The sequence below is a fragment of the Olea europaea genome, chromosome 21 (genome assembly GCF_002742605.1).
Source record: "Olea europaea var. sylvestris chromosome 21, O_europaea_v1, whole genome shotgun sequence".
In the NCBI taxonomy this organism is placed as follows: domain Eukaryota; kingdom Viridiplantae; phylum Streptophyta; class Magnoliopsida; order Lamiales; family Oleaceae; genus Olea; species Olea europaea.
In genome coordinates, this window is record NC_036257.1 from 6,000,935 (window position 1) to 6,020,406 (window position 19,472).

Sequence of the window (19,472 nt, forward strand, 5' to 3'; positions counted from 1 at the left end):
ATCTAATTCATCAATAATCATTTTTACTACTCAATTCAATTCACGATTTCGAATAATTCGGTTCGACTCGTTGAAAGATTTTGAGATGATTGGAGATGGGAAGGGATGTCACTCAGCTCCCTTATCCACCCCCTTGCGTTATTAACTCTGTACTATTCCCTGAGATATGGAATTGGACTCTTTGTGGGTATCAGTATACGGGCAATCTCTTGTTTCCTAGTCTGCTATGGCACATCCCGCGATTTACTTCCTTTATGATACTCCAAAGGCAGGGTGGTGGGAACCCTCAAGATTGGGGTTTAACCTTTTTTAACTCTCTGAACTCCTCATCAGTGCTCTTCGATGTCAATGCAAACTAACCACAATTCCACATGGTAAAACCTCCATACGCCTTGGCTGGGCTTTATCCTCTTCTCCAAACTAAATGCAAAATACTGTGGAAACTACTTCAATTCCTCCAATTCACCCGCCAAGTCCTCGTCAAAATACTCGAATTTAGGCTTAAAATTGTTCTCTATGCTGAAAGTGAACAATCCGGGACACTTTAAAACCATTCCGACAGCAACATCTTTCGAAAATCCTAAGGATACTAAATAATCCAGCTTAGGAATTAATGTCTTCTCCACACTGAAAATTAACAAAATGGGGTCCTGATAAGCTAATGAATACAAATCCTGGAAGCCTAATCTTTGAAAAGCAGGTTTAAGTTGGTGTCTTACACTAGAAATTAACAGTCTGGGACATTTGTTTATCACCTTTCTAAAATTCTGGTCAGGGACTTTTAAATCATAGGATAGGAAATTGAAAACTGGGTTAAGATTTGTTTTAATGTCGGATGTTAGAATTTGTGGGCATATGCCAAAGATTCTGCCTAAATCCTTTTGATGGATGCCTTTGGACTAGAGGAAGGTGATGATTTTGTGAATGGAATGCAATGAAGCAATGTGGAGAAATGGGTTTTGGGACAGTGCTCGACCGGAGTCGATGCCCATGATTTCGAGGCGCGGGATTTTCTCCTTGAATTGAAGGGAGATTTTAGAATGAGTTGGTGTATAGAGTGGATGTTTGCCCAGCAGTGTCTTGGGATTAGTTGTTAAAAGATTGGACTCTAATCTGGAACCTGAGACCCCATATGGTGATTTTCGAGCAGAGAAGCATGGCGAAGAACTAAATGGTGGCGCTACAGTCGACATGGCTGCTCCGTCGCTGTAGAGTTGAGATTGTAGGGAAGAGTGGAGCTTTCTTGATCAATGGCCACATCCTCTTGCCTTTTATTTGGTTCTCACAAATGACACCTGGCATATTGGTTTGAATTTATTGTTCGAGACAGAATTTCCATGGATTGGATGAGATTAGAATTAGCTTGTCCCCTTCTACGAAAAATATAACATCCAGGCCAGTGTTTATTACACAATAACTTTGTCCGAATCTCATTTAGCCCCTGATTGACAACTATTATTTTGAAAAAAATAATGTTTTGAACAATGATTTTTACGAGAATGTGTAGTTAAAAAATAAGGAAAAAAAATTTAAGTTTACATGCAAAATATTTTATTGTATAAATGTATGTTGAAAATAAGTATGCAGAAAAAAATCGAAAATAATGGTTGTCGAATAGGGGCTTAGTAAACAACCATAAATGCCATACTAGATTTAAACATAACTATGAAACTAATACAGTTGATTCCCGAGCCACACTCTTATATAACATGAGCATTGAAGAAACATATGTTCAACTCAGAAAGAGCCTAAAATACTATTGAAAGATGCTATAGGTACATCAATTTTTATCACTTTTTTCACAGCACATACACATGTAAGTGGGTGGGGTCCATGATTAAGATAATCGTGGACCCCATCTTTGTGAGACAGCTTGGAAAAAAGCTATCAAACAAATGCTATACAAACAACAATTTTCAATACTATTTGATCCGTATGGAACTTAATAACAAGTAATATGAAGTATATTCTTAAGTTATATCAAAGGTTTAAAGGACAAACTATTCAAGAATAGTAACTCGTAGACTCCCGAAACAATATAGATACATGTCATAACAACTTATTACATAAAAAAGGTGAAAATCCACGCACATATCTTGAAAGAAAGACTATTCAAGATGAAACTCCACCCGCACCTGTGAAATAAGAAACAGAACTATACAATTCAAGACACAATAGATATACCTTCAAATTTGTCATTCCAAAAGGCAAGGCAAAAGAGAAAAAAATGTAAACATAGGCGAAACTATTACTATTCCTATTCAAATTCGTATAAAAGACGTAAAGACAGAATAATAATACAAGTTTGAAATTCCTGCAATAATCTTCAAACAAGATAATATAAATACCATCCTCGTCACTACAAGAAATTTATGTTTCCCTTACAAAATTTATTTGTAGGGAAATGTTCTTATTTGTGGGAAAAAAATCTTTTCAGACAAAAAACAAAAAATTGTAAGCATATTTGTGGGACAAACATCAAGGGGATAGGTAAAAGACGACAAATTATTGGATTTGTGGGCTACAATTTTTCCTTATAAACCCTTTGGAGACAAATATAATTTGTCGCGTAAATTTTCTCCCAACAAAATTGTTCATCCGCTAAAGTTAATTTCGCCTACGAAACATTTCTCTACAAATTATGTTGTGAGCTAAATTGTATTTTTCCCTAAAAATAATTTTTTTGTGCGGAAAATATTTGTGAAAACATGGTACATATTTTTTGTGGATTAAAACTATTTTTCTCTACAAATAATTTTTTGTGAGAAAAGCATATTTGTAGATTATTATGAAAGAATTCGTAGGGAAAAATTAAATTATTTTCATATATTTTATTTTTTATTTATATTGTAACAAATTTTTTAACCTTATTCAAAATAATATAAAAACACAAAAAGATTATGTCAATCAATATAACATTGAATCCAAAATATTTTACCAAAAAACAAATAATGATGGCTGATTGAAGGTGGCGGGACGGTAATATGGTGACGGAAGTTGTAATAGAGTAGAAGAAAAGCAAAGGGAGAAGAAGAAAGAAGCGTGGGAAAGAAAGAAAACCTGGAAGGAAAAAAAAAAAAAGGGAAAATAGAAGGAAAATAAAATGAAAGGAAAGGAAAATAGAAGAGAAAGAAAGTCAAAAAATGTGGAAATAATTTTCTTTTCAATTATCCTTTCGATTCGAATTTAAATTTTGGACGGACTAAAAATATAAATAAAATGAAAAATTTTCCCACTAATTATTGGCCTACAAATTTTTATTTTTATTTTTATTTATTTATTTTTTTGTCAGCAAAAATATATCTTACCCATCAAAATTTTTTATCGAGAAAAAAATATAAATTTTTGTGGACACAAATCTTCCCATTGTCGAAAATTTTAAAGCAAATCATATCCTACAAAATGTCATATCTGTGGGGAAAAGTGAATTAAAACTACAAATCTCAATGTCTCCTGGAATTTTGTAGGGAAAGTGCAAAATTCTTGTAGTGCGTGCACAATGCACATAAATATGAGTCTTGATACGCAAAGCAATCAAAAGCCAATACTGCAAGCTGTAGTCAAGAAACCAAACTCAAGGGGCCAATAGGCATGGAAATAATTCTTTGACGTTCTAGTTGGATAATGTAGAACCTAATCATACTGTAGACTTATCCTGTCGACCGTTGATCGGCCAAATATTCCTACATGAAAAAGAATTTTTGGGGACCATTTTTGTGTGGGCAAGAGAGGTGAAGAAGAACTGGTATTCTTATTTTTCATTATAGTGAAAACCTGCAGTGGCCAGGTAGATTTTATGACAAGGGTGAATCATTGTAGACCTACGTGCGATTACTCATTTTCTGAATGCTTTTCTGATTGTTATCAAAATTAGGGATCATCCCTTGATTCAAAGAATTCTTGAATACCAAAAACCTGCTAACTAATGCATATCATGCAAAATTCAGTTACAGTAACATACCACTATTCACTTCATTATCTTTCACTTCATCACCTGATTGCCAGACAATATCTTTCAGCCCAGTCGCGAGGTTCTTGTAAAACTGCATATTGAGAAATGTCAAAATTGAACTCATAAACACAGTTGATACTTCTTCGAACAAGAAACATGGACAAAATTATTCAATCTTTTCGTTCATGAAAAAAATGGCAATCTAGCTTTTCCAAGCAAATGGTTATCTTCCATAACATAATACATATCTATAAGTCTTGTTTTTCCACGATGGCACATTTTGGATGGTGAGCTATTTCTATCAGCATAAATCTTAACTTCATTACCTTGTGAAATTCTAAGGTATCTCCTCCAGCTTTGCGAAGCTCGACCATATGAAGTGAAGGAGCCACCTCAAAAATCTGCAATAAATATCAGTTAAAAATCCCACAATATCCAAATATTTTTCTGTTGTATGACGAGTAATTCACAAGCTTCTTTATACAACATGCCTCTGTTGCAATTGACAGATGACCCTTGCGCCCAGTCTTCTCCCCATGAAGTTTCAACTGAGAAAGATGATCCTCAAGAAGTCACAAGTGGAAAAGTTGCTCAAAATTTAAGAATTAAAAGCAATTGCTAAACATGCACTATAGAGAAAGGTACAAAAGCTATGTTCTACTGTCCTACAAAAATATTCCGCCTCAACTAAGAGAAATGTAGGGTGAAATTATCCAAAAGTGTGTCGCTTGCCTTATAGTTGTTTTTCTTCACATCAAACCCCAGAGGCACCGCAGCTTGCTCAATTTTTGAGATTATCTCATTTGCAGGACATTTGGATGTGAATCTTGTTTCTCTTTTAACGAGCCCCTATCATCAGAGAAAATGTCAGGCATTCTCTTGAAATTCTCAAAATTGAGTTATTTGATCACTGCACTGGCAAATCTAAAAAACGTACCATTTGCTTTTCAAAGAGAGAACCAAGGTCGAGACCCTGAGATTTGGAGATAAGCTCAAAGGCATTCATTGTCACTGGTGTGGTGGAGCGCTCCTCCCGCCTTTCCACAACGAGGTTAGGAGAATCCTGGATGCAAATAAAAAATAGCCAATTTATATTCCATTGAAATAAGTAACCGAGGTGCATAATAAGTAAAGCATTCCAAAATTTATATTAGGAGAGCATCACAAGGATACTAACCGTTGACTCATTAAAAATAGCATTAACGTCATCAAGACTAGCATCCTCTTGTTGAAAAACGGGTGGCTGATATCCTTTCTTGAACCAATCGTTCTCAAGAACCTCGGCAATTGTAATCCGCTGTTTCACATGACAATCATACATGACTTCAAAAGTTGTAATTGGCATGACAATAAACAACCTAGATCTACTAAATAGGTTGTGAGACACTACATTATTTTCTTAAAAAAATAAAGAAGTTTTTGAACATTTTCTCCACTTTCCCCATTTTTTTTCAGGTACAAATATAAAATGCAGAGAGATGATAATTGATAAGATCAAAAAAAGTCAACATACTGTAGACGGATTGGGATCCAGGATTTTCTTGATCAATTTCTTTGCGCTGGTGGAAAACCAAGGAGGGCATGAAAATTCAGCCTTAAATATCTGCAATCATGTGAAAGCAAGATCAATTTAGGTTGACTCCATAAAACACAAACAGCAAATTGTCGCATACTTAACAAAAAATGACGCATGCAACTAGAAACTTCATAGAGAAAAAAACTAGAAAAACAAGAAAGCAACATAGGCTTAGAATGCCCCCCTTCTTTCGATCTATTCAGTTTCTTTCACAGCTACAACACAAAAATAACAAAATGCCTTTTCAAGTAACTGTTGCATTTTATTTGGTTCGAACCAATATAATTTGTTGAAGCAGAAAAAAAAATTATTATGTCAACCGCAAAACATCAATTATCTTTGGCTAGGTTCACAAATTTTACATGAAGACTTCAGAGATCAGACAAAATCAATTCACTTCAAAAGCACATAATATATAGAAATATAATTCTCTCAATGTTTCACCAACCTGGTGGAAAATCCATGTAAAACTATTACGCAGATGATGAACTGGAAAATGAAGACATGTAAATTACCTTTTTGTATAATGCCATAAGGTTTGATTCTTCAAAAGGCAGATAGCCAGCCATAAGGACAAAAAGGATAACACCACATGACCAGAGATCTGCCTTAGCTCCATCATAACCTTTATTGTTGATCACCTGGATATTAAGCAAACCAAAAAGATTGAGCGTGAAGAATTATTCAGAAAATATAAATTATAGGATTTGCATCAAAAGCTAATTATATACCTCAGGAGCAACATAATTTGGCGTTCCACATGTTGTGTGAAGTAACCCATCTTCCTACACGAGCAAATTGAGAATCTGAGTGTGAAAAATCTTGTGCATCTTTAGTTATGTTAATGTTACTATCTCGAAAAATACAAGATTATGATCAAGAAAAAGGTGCCCTTACTTATTAATTAGGATTAGTCATGTGCTACAAGTTTTTGGTCTGTATACTTACTTTTGGAGGAGCATTCATTGTCGAAATTGCTTTTGACAAATACCAATAGTCAAAATCACAAGCCTTTCTAGACACTAATCGAATAGCACAAATACTCTCAAAAGAAAGGAAAGAAGCTGCAATGCAAGTTTGTCCCTTTTTATTTACTCTGGTTTTTCTCCCTACTTTTATGTTCTATGATGAAATGTATAGAACCAAAAAAATAACTCATACTGGTTCTACACAAAAGTATAAATACCCTTATGCGCCAAGGAAATAAAAACAGAATGTGGATTACAAAAAAATGACAAGTTTTTTGTGCGGTACAATGAACCATCTACTAACCCGAACTTGCTGAGGTAGAGCACTCAATCCAAAGTCTGAAACTTTAAGAACTCCATTGGCATCCAACAATAAATTCTCTGGCTATGAATCATGCAAAGAAACGAAATTAAAACCGGTCTTTTGTTGTCCCCAAAAATACAACAATTCCAAATTTTGATTAAAAAAAAATTAAGCGAGCAACTAAAAATATAGTTAAATCCTGACCTTCAGGTCTCTGTGGTAAACACCTCTGCTGTGACAGTAATCTACTGCATTGATTAGCTGCTGAAAATATTTTCTTGCTTCATCTTCTTTCAGCCTGCCTTTAGTAGCCTGGCCTCAAAAAGTGATACCAAGTTTGCAGTTTGTCCTAATTAGATTATCATACTGGAATCATAAGACAAAAGCAATCATAAACTTACAATTTTGTCAAAGAGTTCACCTCCAGTAACAAATTCCATAACAATATATATCTTCGTTTTGCTGGCCATAACCTAGATTATGCCATATTCATCAGTTATGAAACTAAATATACAAGAAACACATACAAAACCCACATCTCCAGGAACATCCGGCACTATATGCCTAATTGTTCCTGAGAAGTTGGCTAAACAAGTTAAATTCCAACCTCATACATGCGGATGACATTTGGGTGTCTGATTAATTTCATGGTGGAGATTTCGCGCTTAATCTGCAAGTTAAACAACATTAAGATCAATCAAAAATGTTTTAAATATGTCAAAGGTGGGGAAATAATGTAGCAGCTGTAAGATATTTTACAGTCACTTATCTGCATCATCCATGAGTACATCAATATAAGATAGCTCAATCTATAAAATAAATTTTAATCATCCACTCAAATTTGTTTCAATGTTTGAGGAAACCATTTGATGCATTATATAAGCGATTGCGAACATAGAAAATCATGAAAAACATTTCATTTTTCTGTTTGTTTTAGTAAGAACACCCTGATAAACATTAATCAGATACCAATAGTAATCATTCTACACGACAGATCAATAAAATGGTAAGAAAAAAAACATCAGTGCATAAAATTGAAAAGTCAACGGAAACTTCTTCAGTAAATAAACACAATCTAAAGTAAAACCCATGAAAAAAGAAGAAGCTGAAAGTGATATAGAAACAAGAAAATTATTAATCCAACAGTACCTGGCCAATCATCTTGTGCTTAAGAACTTTTTCTTTATCGAGAATCTTGATGGCCACATTCTCATTTGTCTCAACATTCCTTGCAAACTTCACTTTTGCAAATGACCCTTCGCCCAGCGTCCTACCCAGTTCGTACCTCCCTACGCGCGTCCTCCCACTTCCGCCACTGCTACCGCCGCTTAATCTCGATGACATCGCCATGCCCAAGCACCGTATCTCTCTCCTTGTATATCTCTGTGTGTACCGATTCAATCAACACTGGTTATTCTCGTGGACTACGCCGATTTTCCGATACAAATCCCATCCATTTTTTTTCCTGTTTCTTTTCCCTCCCTCTTTCTCTCTAGATAAAAAAGGTTTCTTTTCAATAATTTCTGGTTTCCTAGATTCTAAAGCCTCTTCTTTTTGCAAGGCTGCCACACCCGAGACTTCGACACATTCATCTTTCCTTCTTTTTTTTCCCTCAGAAAATTGCAAGTATAGAATAAAAAAACCTAGAAAAATTTTTCAGATCAAGCAGTTTTAAAGTATTCAACCCTACTACCAAAGAAGAAAACACAAAAACTTCTTGAAACAGAAGAAAATAACAGAGATGCCATTAATAATAATTAAGACACCAAAAAAACTATGGGGTCCGGCTAAGTATGGGATTTTGATTAATGATTTACATACTCTTTTGGAGGGGTCGGGGATGTGTCGGATTATCAAGGTTAATGAGATTGGATTCAAGATTTATGAAAGAGAGAAACCTGAAGATAGGCGAGATTAATGGGATTGGTAATGTTTATGGGTTGTAGACTTGCAATTTTATATGATTTGTTTAATAATAATTAAAGATTAATCAAAGAGGGAATGGAGCTTGTAATTTGTAAAAATATGCCACGATGATAAAGGTTTCGATAATACGAGGAGAGTGGCCAACTGGGGCAGGTGACCACACGAGCGGTAAGGTGTAAATATCCATCTGGCCTTTTTGGATCCTACAGTTGAAACCAAGAAATTTTGTTTGCACACGAATCTTCTCAGTAGGTGGCACATGGGTACATACTAGGCCCTGGTCATTATTTTAAAAAAAAAAAAAATTTAAATAGTAATTTTAAAATATGTATTTTTAAAAAATAGGATTTTTTTAAAAAAAATTACATGCAAAATATCTTACTCTATGAAAGTGTCATTGAAAATAAATGTAAAAATCAAAGAATTTTTTTAAAAGAAGATAAACAGAAATTAGATAAAACGCTTTGCAAAGCAGTCCACTACAGTGAGTCAGTGACATAACTTACAGTTAAAAATTCAAATGATCATTGAAATTTTACACAATATATTCTGTTGAACAATAAATCTTTAAAGATGTTCGGATGGTCATCGAACTTATCAAATATTTATCCATTTGGCCATTAAACTTTAAAAAAAATTCGAATTATCAACAAACTTATCAAAGCTTTATCCCATTGGCCATTAAACTTCCAAAGTTTTTGGTCAGCAAATTTATTAAGGCCATGTTTGATCCACATTTTTTCAAAAAAATATATCATTAAACAATGATTTAACATCATTTCAACCATACATTTTTCAATAAAATAATATTATACGTAAATCCAAAAATTTTCTTTATTTTTTAACCACACATTTTCCATCAATACACTATTCAAAAATGCATTCTAAGGAAAATAATGTGGCTTAAACAAGGGTTAAATCGGTATCTCATTCACACTCAATAACTCACGATTATAAAATTCAACGAATTCACTGACGTGATAATATTAATCATTTCAAAATTACACTTATGGTATGTTTGATAGGAGGGATTTTACATGGAAAATGGAAAAGGAATTCCATTTTCCAATTTTAAAAGTGTTTGATGGCTCTTTTTTTCCATGGAAATACATTTCTTGGTTATCTTGCCACATAGGATTTTTCAAGGTTTTCATGGAGTGGGAATTGATTTTCCAAGTTAGTGTAACTAATTTTTTTTTCATTTTTTTTTATTAGCAATGGAAACAAATTTCAAGAATTATTGTAAAAAAATATTTTCCTTTAATTAGCAATTTTCATGTAAAACAAAGCCAAACGAGCATTAAAAGATAGATGATTTTCTTGAATTTTTGTTTTATTTTTTGTTTTTTGTTTTATTTTTTTTTTTGTAATGAAAACAAATTTCATCTCCAGTAAAAATCGATCTCTTTAATTGATAATTTTCATGTAAAACAAAACCAAACGAATACCATAAAAACTTTTATTTCAACATTTTTCATGTGAAAAATTATACCAATCAAACATAATAATTTACAATTCCCAAGAAAACAATTTCTAGGCAATTCAATTCCCTGAAATTCGTTTTCTTTTCACCCAAATTACATCTTTGCAATCAAACGAACCCTTATAAAAAGTGCAATTAACAAGGGGTAAAAAATACTAAATGAAAATATAGATAAATAAAGGGAAACATGCAACATGTTAAAATTCAGTCATAATTTTATTAGCATTTTAATAGATGAAAGCTTATTTCTACTGATTTTCGTCAACTAGCAATAATAATGTGCCATGTCAGCATTTTCACTTGTCAGTCCGTCAAATTTTCTCACCATGAGATATTGAGTGGCGGATGAGATAACAAATTAATAAGTTTGGTGACCATTCAAAATAATTTTAAAGTTTAATACTCAATAGAATAATGATTTGATAAGTTCTGGTGACCATCCACAAAACTTTTAAAGTTTAATCACCATGAGATAACAATTTGATAAGCTAAGTGACCGTCCGAAATTTTTTTTAAGTTTAATGGCCAATAAAAAATATTGTTCAAAGTTGTTTAACTATTTGAATTTTTAACCCCATGGCTTATGCAATTATTTAGAGGTGGGATATTTTTATTCAAAAATATTAAAATCAAGCGCATGTTTGGTAAAGTTTAAAACTTGTGTTTGGTTATTACTAAAACAACAACAACAACAACAATAATAAAATTTTAAGTTAAAATCAATAATTATTAAAAGCGGATTTGAGCCACATTTTTTAAAAATATACTCTTAAAACAGTGATTTGACATTATTTCAACTACACATTTTTCGATAAAATAATATTATACGTAAATCCAAAACTTCTCTTTATTTTTTAACTACAAATTTTTCATCAATACACTATTCGAAAATGCATTCTAAGGAAAATAATATGGCTCAAACAAGGGCTAACTTTTCAACCATATATTTTATCATTTTTCTTAAAATTTACTAAAATTATAATTTTTAGCAAGAACAAATAGGGGCAAAATATGATTTAAATTTGTTAAATTCATTTTTTTTTAATCTTTACATCTTTTATGACTCTTAATTTACTATTTACTCATTACGCATGTATTCTATAGGATTCATAACTTATAAATACTTAAAAGTTAAAAGTAATGACTTAAAGTATTTAACCATTATCACTGTTTTTACAATAAATAAATAGTTCTAGCAAAAACTTTGAGCTTCAAAGCCTTACCCTCCCAGTGTCTTTCACGCCAAATTCAGTGATATATCTTGTATACATAGTGGATTTAAGCATCTGAGTGCAAATGATCGACGATTCCTTTTTCGGTCTCTTCATTTTGCTACCTAATTTTTGCTCGAGTGTCCAAATAAAACAATAAATAGACATGAATGCAATATGAGATCCGTTGATAGTAAAACCTTCGAGTTTTTGAGATCAACATACTTAGCCCTTGTTTGAGCCCTATCATTTGGTAAAAATGGATTTTGGAATAGTTGTTTTATAAAAAATGTATGGTTGAAAAATAGAAAAAAAAATTAGATTTACGTGTAATGTAAAATTATTTTATTAAAGGAACGTGTTATTGAAAATAGGTTTGGAGAAAAGCGTGCTATGGAAAAATGGGACTCAAACAAGGGCTTACCTAATACGTTTGAAATACGCATGCTTCATACTTTTTATCCATGCATCATTTACAAGTAAATTTTTTTTTTTTTTTTATAATTTTACTTTTAATCACACACTCACAAAAAAATTAATGTTATAAAATTTATTCCACTAAAAAGTGGGGCTCAAATATAGTGTACACCATACCTAGTCCCCATTTGTTTTGGATTAAAATCCAATTAAATTCTCAATATTAAATTTTAATAACATATTTTATGGGATTCACAACTTTTCAACCACACATTACAAAAATTTCTATCAAAAATTTAATTTTAACCCCCCACCAAAACCCCCTCGACAATTTATTTTATTCTTTTGGCTGTTATTTATTGCAATCATCAATAGTTTACAAATGTACCCAGACTTTGACTAAAACCATTAGGCCATTGCATCAAAATGTACACACGAGTTTACAATCTACACCATTATGTACGTGTATCATTATCTCATTTTTTTATAATCCAAGTTGCAGCCCTACCAATACCTCTCAATCAAGGTTTCAATTTATCTTTTTATTTTAATTATTCAACTTTTAATTATTTAATTTTCTCATTTTGTTTAATAAAATGAATGAAAAGGACCATGAACTTAAATAATGTTTTGGATCACAATAATTTTGGTGTATGACATTAAAACAAGATCGAAGAAAGAATTGTAGTCTTATTTTAATATGAAGTGACATAATTCTAAAACATTTTATGGCACTTTGTGTTTTGTATGCTGTATAATTTGTTTGGGAGTGCTAAAATTATAAATTAAGCAAATGTTTGAGCTTAATTTTTCACAAAATTCAATTTCAATTACACAATCGATAGTTAGAACTTAAAATAAGTAGCAAGATTGTAGAGCTTGATATTTTCAAACGTCAGCAACCTTTTTACAATCAAGATAACGATGTTTCTATTGAAGAAAAAAATACATAAAATATTGAAAATAGAAACACTTGGCACTCTTTTAGTGCATCAAATACCAATTGGGTCAAGGTTTGAAAATGTTAATTGTATTTATTTATATCTGCTGCTACCATGCCTGCCTGCATTTTTTTAAAGTTTATGACATAAATCTTTTGTCTTTACTATTTGACATTATAAAAAACAATAATGGTGAATATATTAGAGGCCTTATCTATCCATATCACGTTACTCTCAAATAAAATATCCTATTTATTACGTTTTTTTTAATTGAAAAATGCTCTTTTAATATATAAATATGTATAGCTCCTGTTTGGACTCCACTTCAATTACTTTGTTTTTCTATTTCCTCATTTTCAATCACATTTTTTTAGTGAAATAATATTACATGTAAATTTTAATTTTTTTTATTTTTAATCATAAATTCTTTAAAAATTTATTATTTCAAAACATATTTTTCCCAAAATTTCGTTAAAATTGTGCCAAAATAAGGGCCTGATATACTTGAGTAACGATACTTGACACGGTTAAAAAATCCTCAAGGCACACTCAATGCCGTAAGTATTGACTTAAAACAAATGATCAAATGAAAATATAAAATCTCAAATTCAATGACGTCCTTGATTCTCTCTCTTTCTTTTTCTTTTTCTTTTTTTTAATTTTTTAAATAAAATAAAAAAAAAATCCAATGAGATAAATTTTCAGGTTGTGTGAAGAATGGATAAAATATTTCAGACGGCACATTTTAACAAATGGGCGAACACTTTAGTGGCTTTGTAAGACTTAGCCTTGAGACATAAGCCCCACAAATGACATCTATCCAGATTAAAATAAGATTTTTAATAAATTTTGATAAAAATTAATGAAATGTGTAGTGAAAATATTATAGATCCCATGAAATATGTAGTAGAAATTAATTATTGACGTTAACTTAATTTAAAATTTTAATTTTAATCCCTACCAAAAAGGAACTTAAAGCGTACGTTTTTGAGATCTTCTATAAAAGGGTCACATGAGGCAGTACTTAAGGCGTAAGCGTCAAAATGTTTTTCCTACCTTTTCCTCGTTCTCCACATATACATGGATACGGGTAATTGACACAAAACGTCCTTACCTTTCAAACTTATTGTGAAAAACGTTAATACCTTTCATTTTTTGGCATTTTTGTCCCTATTTCAACCTTTCGTTGTGCTGAAAGTCCTTTTCACTATTTTGGAATGTGAAATGACTATTATATCCTCTTATTTAAAACAAAAAAAAAAGAACAAATTACAATCCTACCCTAAACTATTAAAAAAGTGCAAATGAGTCCCCAATACTTAAAATATTGAAAATAACAAAAAAAAAACACTTTCTCTTCTCTTCCTCCCCCCTCCACTGTCGCCTTTCAAGTCAAAAAATCTCGGCCAACCACCGTCCAAACCACCGGATCTCCATACCACTAGAGAGCCCTTCCTCCTCTCTACACATACCACCCAATGGCTTCTATTAATTTCATTCTAATGGTACAAATTCTCCTTCGCGCAAGTTACATTTCATTTCTCGATTTCTGAATGAATAACCATGTTCAGGCGACAATGGGAAAAACCTATATGCTCATTGGATGCGCCATGAGGTGTATATACCTTAGGTGATGGTTCGCGATCATGGGTCCCACCACCAAAGTCAAAAAATCGCCTGAAAGCTGTATAGCGACTGTGTTCGAAGCTCAGATGACTAGGTTTGACTGTGTGCATTAAAGGATGTCTGAAGACCATGGACATGGACGTTTTAGTATGTAGAATCGATCTGGAGGTTGTGTAAGGCATGAGTGTCGCCAGAAGTGAAGATTCCAGCCACTGTTTGTTGCATGAGTAACCTATTTTGGCTTGAATTTTCAGGTAAATTGATAGAAATTATGGCCGGATCTTGGGTGGGTTGCGAAGAGGGAAGTGAGGACTTTAAGATAGTATGTTAGTCGGGCCAAAGTGGCGTGGTTGTGTAGGGCATGGATGTCACCGGAAGTGAGGATTCCGACCACTGTAGATTCCAACCACTGTTTGTTTCGTGGGTAACCTATTTTGGCTTGAATTTCTGGCTAAATTGATTGGAGTTATAGCTGGATCTTGGGTGGGTTATGAATATGGAAGCGTGGGCTTTAAGATGGTATGTTGGTCTCGTGCCCAAGGTGGCTGGAAGGTGGAGTTATGGTGATTCATAAGTGGTGGTTCTAAAATATTAGTTGTGATGGATTGAGGGAGTATTGGGGACTCAATTGCACTTTTTTAAAAGTTTAGGGATAGGGTTGCAATTTGTTCTGAATTTTTCTCTTTTTTTTTGTTTTAAATAAGAGGGTATAATTGTCATTTTACGTTCCAAAACAGTAAAAAAAGGACCTTCAGCGCAACGAAAGGTTGAAATAAGGGCAAAATGTCAAAAAATGAAAGGTAGGGACATTTTCCACAATAAGTTTGAAAGGTAGGGACGTTTTGTGCCAATTACCCCATGGATACATATATAAACATATATCCTTCCCTTCGTCTCTTCTTTTTGGGTTAAGTTAGAGTGTACTGCCTTAATCCTATGTCCATTTTTCCACAAACCTGCAATAGAATAGGGCTATATGACCTTAACGGTGATTCTCCAATTACGGGTGGCAACGGGTAGTCACCCCCATTACCTATTTAAGGTGAGGCGAGGCCTACCGCGGTGGGGTATGGCCTTTGCCCTGTTTAGTACCTGTTATTTTTATTTTATTATTTTATAAATTTTTTATAATTCATTTTATTGCCCATATTCATTAAAGTGAGACAATAATATATTTACTAAAATTTTTAATTAATTAATTTATTTTTGAAAGTTAAATTATTGAAATATATTTGGTAAACTAACGGGGTATATTTAATTGATACTTTTAATAACTTTTGTAATTTAAAAAGTTTAAGGATATTCAATGTAGATTTTTTGAGATTTTCTAAAAGTATTGATGTATTCAATTAAAACTTTTATAGACATTTAAAAAGTCTCTAAAAATCACAGTGTATTCAATTGAAACTTTTATAAACTTTTAAAAAACCTCTAAAATTATGGTGCATTCAATTTAAATTTTTTGGAAGTCTTTTATAAGTTATGGGGTATTTAAATTTTAATGACTTTTAGAGACTTTTATATAAGTTTCTGAAGTACTAATTTTAAAATAGAAAGTACTCATAAAAAATCACAAAATCTGTCTCTAATTAATCATAGGATTTTTGAAGACTTTCACCAAAAAGATAAAAAAAAATAAAAAATTATCTTTCTTTCCTTTGTCCCTCTGCGAATATTAGATGTATGATTAATTTTTTTTTATTTTTATTGATTATATTTATTTCCATTATATTTCTCTATCTTATTATTTATCTCTATTTTCTATAGAAAATTAAATTGAATTCTTGTAAAAAAAAATTTCTTCTTTCATTCATCTTTTCTTTTTAAATATATTTTTTTATTTATTTTTAAAAGTTTATTATATTAATAATATTGAACATTAAATTTATTGTTTATCATATGTATGTATAATTTTGATTATTAATTATTTAGTTAAGTTCTTAAATTTTTATTGTTTTAATTTTTTTTATTATATTGGAAGAAGAAGAGAAAGGAAAATGGAAATTGTGGAAACCAACACCTTATATGTGAGAATTTTATACCATTTTACTAGATCTATGTGAATTCTATTTTAAATAAAAGTCTTCTAAATTCTATAAAAATTTTAAAATGAAAGTTCATAGAAATCTACAAAAGACTTCCATTAATTCCGTAAAAATCTATAAAAAAATTCATAAAATCCACAAAAGTCATCACTCAAAAAAAGTCCATCAAAATCTTCATAAGTCCCAATTGAATACACCCGATTAAGATTTTTATTGTTTATCATATTATTTAAATAATCTTAATTGTTATCTTCTATTAGAATTAATAAAATTTATGGAGTTTTTCATTTAAAGTATTGAATCTTTAAAATAAATAAATAAATAAAAAGTTAAACAGGTCAAGGCAGGGCCTTTGTGACCCTTACCCATTCAGGGTGAAATCCCTCGCCCCATCCCTAACCTAAATATCCTATTAAGCGGGTAATCCCCACCCTGTCTGGGAAGGAGCCACGCTAATATCAAGCTTGATGGATTTTTTTGTCATCTATATCTCCAATTGTCCATTAGACTAAGGTAATATGTCTCATATGGAGATTCGGTAAGTGGGAGCATGAAACTGGCTATAGAAATATAAACGAGTTGAGTTGAGCCAGCTCGCAAGTTGAAGATCGCGGCTCAGTCCTTTTTGGTCCAAGCCGAGCTTCGAAAAATCAAGGCTTGGCTCAGGCTTTCGCCTCGACTAGGGGTCGATTTTTTTAAATGGTGAAATTTGAATTTTTGAACAATATAAATTATGTGCAATTTATACTAATAGTAGATTAAATAAAATTACAATCTTGCTCAAATTTTCGGGCTTGAAATTGACCACAATCAAATTAGACAGAGTGAAAATTGTACACGAATAAATATTTTGTGTACAATGTTTTCAAATAAATAGATTTAAAAATTACATAATCTAAAAAAACCTCAAAACGTAGCTACACAAACTGCCTGAGGCTTAACGAGCCACACGTGCCGACTCGAACTCTGGTCAATGTTCGAAAATAAGGCTCAACCTGAGCCTCGAGTCGAGATGGTTTGAACTTTTTCGAGTAGAGCTACTGGCCACTCGAACTGATGAGCCAAATTGACATCCCTATTTGACTATGAGTAGATTGTGATAAGTTTCATAGGACTAAGAACTTAACAAGCATGAATACGGACAATGAGCTATGTTGATATCAAGCATGTTTATAATTGGTTAGGTAATTTAATGAGGATTAATACAGACTATAAGCTATGTTGATTTGTTATCAAGCACGTTTATAGATGGTTAGGCAGGGCCAGACTCAAGATTATTGTTTAGTGGGAACGAGATAAAAAAGAGAGAAATAGACAAAATTAAAACTCAAGAAGAATAATAAGAAGGGCATTCCGAGAATCGAACTCAGGGGCTTCTTGCATCCAAAGCAAGAACCATACCACTAGAACAAATGCCCAATGTTTGCCTTAGGTTTTTTTAAAGGTATTTGACTCTTAGTTTTTTTAAAGGTATTTGACATTTTAGTGGGCCGCGACTACTCCCACTGGGCCCTTAATGGGTCCGCCCCTGTGGTTAGGTAACTTAACAAGCATGAATACAAACTATGAGCTATTTTGATATCAAGCACGCTTATTGGTGGTTAGGTAATTTAATTTTTATCATTTTCATAATGTAACTGTTAGCTCAGGATATTCACAAACTTACCTTACCAACGTAAAAACACTTCAAGGAAATTAAGCGACCTTATCGTTATTAAAAATATATGACACTGAGTAACAGAGGAATGGGCAATGGATAAACTAAAAAAATCATTGGAGCCTCTTTTGCATGTATGTTGCATATTTTTGGTCATTATTATTGCTCTCATGAGTAGGGATTAGGGCATAATCTGTAATAACATGATCATCGAACTTACATATATGCAACGGGAAAATATTTCATTGCCATCGATATTCATGTGGTCTTTGCAATGTAAGGATTTTAAATCAATAGATGGGCTTGTATGTGTGAATAATTGTGTGTTAAATTATAGGCTATTGAATTCGATTGAGTCCAATTAAAGTGATCTAATAAGACTTCGATTTTGGGTTTTAATGTATCCAATTAAAGTATGAGTTTACATATGTGTAGAGACCGGACCCAAATCCTAATTCTATGATGGGTCGAATTAGGTCAAAGAGCGTTCCTATATAAATAGGTTATAATCCCCAGATCACATGCACGTATTATTCATTCTCTACTGCATCCCATCACAAAGAGGAAAAGGAGACTGCGTGTAGATTTGGAAGATTATACCGCGAAATTCATATTGCATTAATCATGTCTGATTCAGGTACGCTTCCGCTTTAATTCTTATATTTCTTGATGATTTAACATGATAGATCCGGTAATTTAAAGCATTAAATTCTCCAACATGCAAGTCTAGGCTCTTTACCCAACTTCTTCGACACCTTCAAATTAGAAGGGCAAAAGTTGAAGAAAATAGGAAAATCACTTGACTTGTGAGGTGGCTGGATCTTGAGGATAATCCCTAAAAGTAGGCCTTTATTCGCGTCGAATTGAGACATGGCAGAACTTCATTGGTTATAGTTAAAATAAACAAAAAATGCACACCTATATGGTACCTGTGAACAATACCCTATATGCATGGAATTGTTCTTGTTTCTATCATCCGTGATACTCGGTGCTTCATTAAACTCACAAATTGTGATGGTATTTCTTCGGTAATATATCTATCAATGCAAGCATTTGGCTTATTTTCTTCCTCTATTGTGAGATCAATCGGCTGGACAGGAAATTGGGTGTGTGTGTGTGAAGGAGAACATGAGGTTATGGTTTATTGGCTTGTTAAAAATTTACAGGGCTAAGATTGACTTAAATTCGAGCCATTGGATGATATTATATGAATTTATGCCTCCCATCTTAAATTGGTTTGCTAGTCCTAATCGAATGTTTTCATAATTTTAAGCCATTGGTGTTGTTTCCTACCTTCGGTATTTATTACACAGATAAAAAACGTTGGCTAGTCACACAAATGAGATAGCCTTATCAGTAGGACGAC

At 32.4% G+C, this 19,472-nt stretch overlaps 1 protein-coding gene and 1 pseudogene across 2 annotated transcripts; both read right to left on the reverse strand.

Annotated features, from left to right (window-relative positions):
* Nucleotides 1-286: 286 nt before the first annotated feature.
* On the reverse strand, nucleotides 287-1,435 carry LOC111370045 (annotated as a pseudogene).
* A 464-nt stretch (nucleotides 1,436-1,899) lies between these two features.
* LOC111370468 (CBL-interacting serine/threonine-protein kinase 23-like) lies at nucleotides 1,900-8,811 on the reverse strand. 2 transcript variants are annotated; one of them, XM_022992181.1, is made up of 15 exons: nucleotides 7,950-8,811; nucleotides 7,408-7,470; nucleotides 7,202-7,273; nucleotides 7,005-7,112; nucleotides 6,801-6,881; nucleotides 6,260-6,313; nucleotides 6,044-6,169; nucleotides 5,466-5,555; nucleotides 5,130-5,249; nucleotides 4,890-5,015; nucleotides 4,685-4,801; nucleotides 4,444-4,500; nucleotides 4,279-4,353; nucleotides 3,962-4,043; nucleotides 1,900-2,135 (listed from the first exon to the last, which is right to left on the reverse strand). In XM_022992181.1, the coding sequence occupies exons 1-15, from the start codon at nucleotides 8,148-8,150 to the stop codon at nucleotides 2,113-2,115; spliced, it is 1,395 nt and encodes a 464-aa protein (XP_022847949.1). In that variant the 5' UTR covers nucleotides 8,151-8,811; the 3' UTR covers nucleotides 1,900-2,112. The 2 variants fall into 2 exon arrangements, with proteins under 2 accessions (XP_022847949.1, XP_022847950.1); XM_022992182.1 differs by lacking the exon at nucleotides 7,950-8,811 and having other exon boundaries at nucleotides 7,222-7,273; nucleotides 7,408-7,476.
* Nucleotides 8,812-19,472: the final 10,661 nt, after the last annotated feature.

Bases quoted from the DNA above. Each gene is read 5' to 3' on its own strand.
- LOC111370468 (XM_022992181.1), bottom strand. From the start codon at position 8,150: ATGGCGATGTCATCGAGATTAAGCGGCGGTAGCAGTGGCGGAAGTGGG. The intron at 6,882-7,004 runs GTCAGGATTTAA...CATGATTCATAG, and splicing joins TTTACCACAGAGACCTGAAG to CCAGAGAATTTATTGTTGGA. The intron at 5,250-5,465 runs GTATGTTGACTT...CATGTGAAACAG, and splicing joins TGGATCCCAATCCGTCTACA to CGGATTACAATTGCCGAGGT.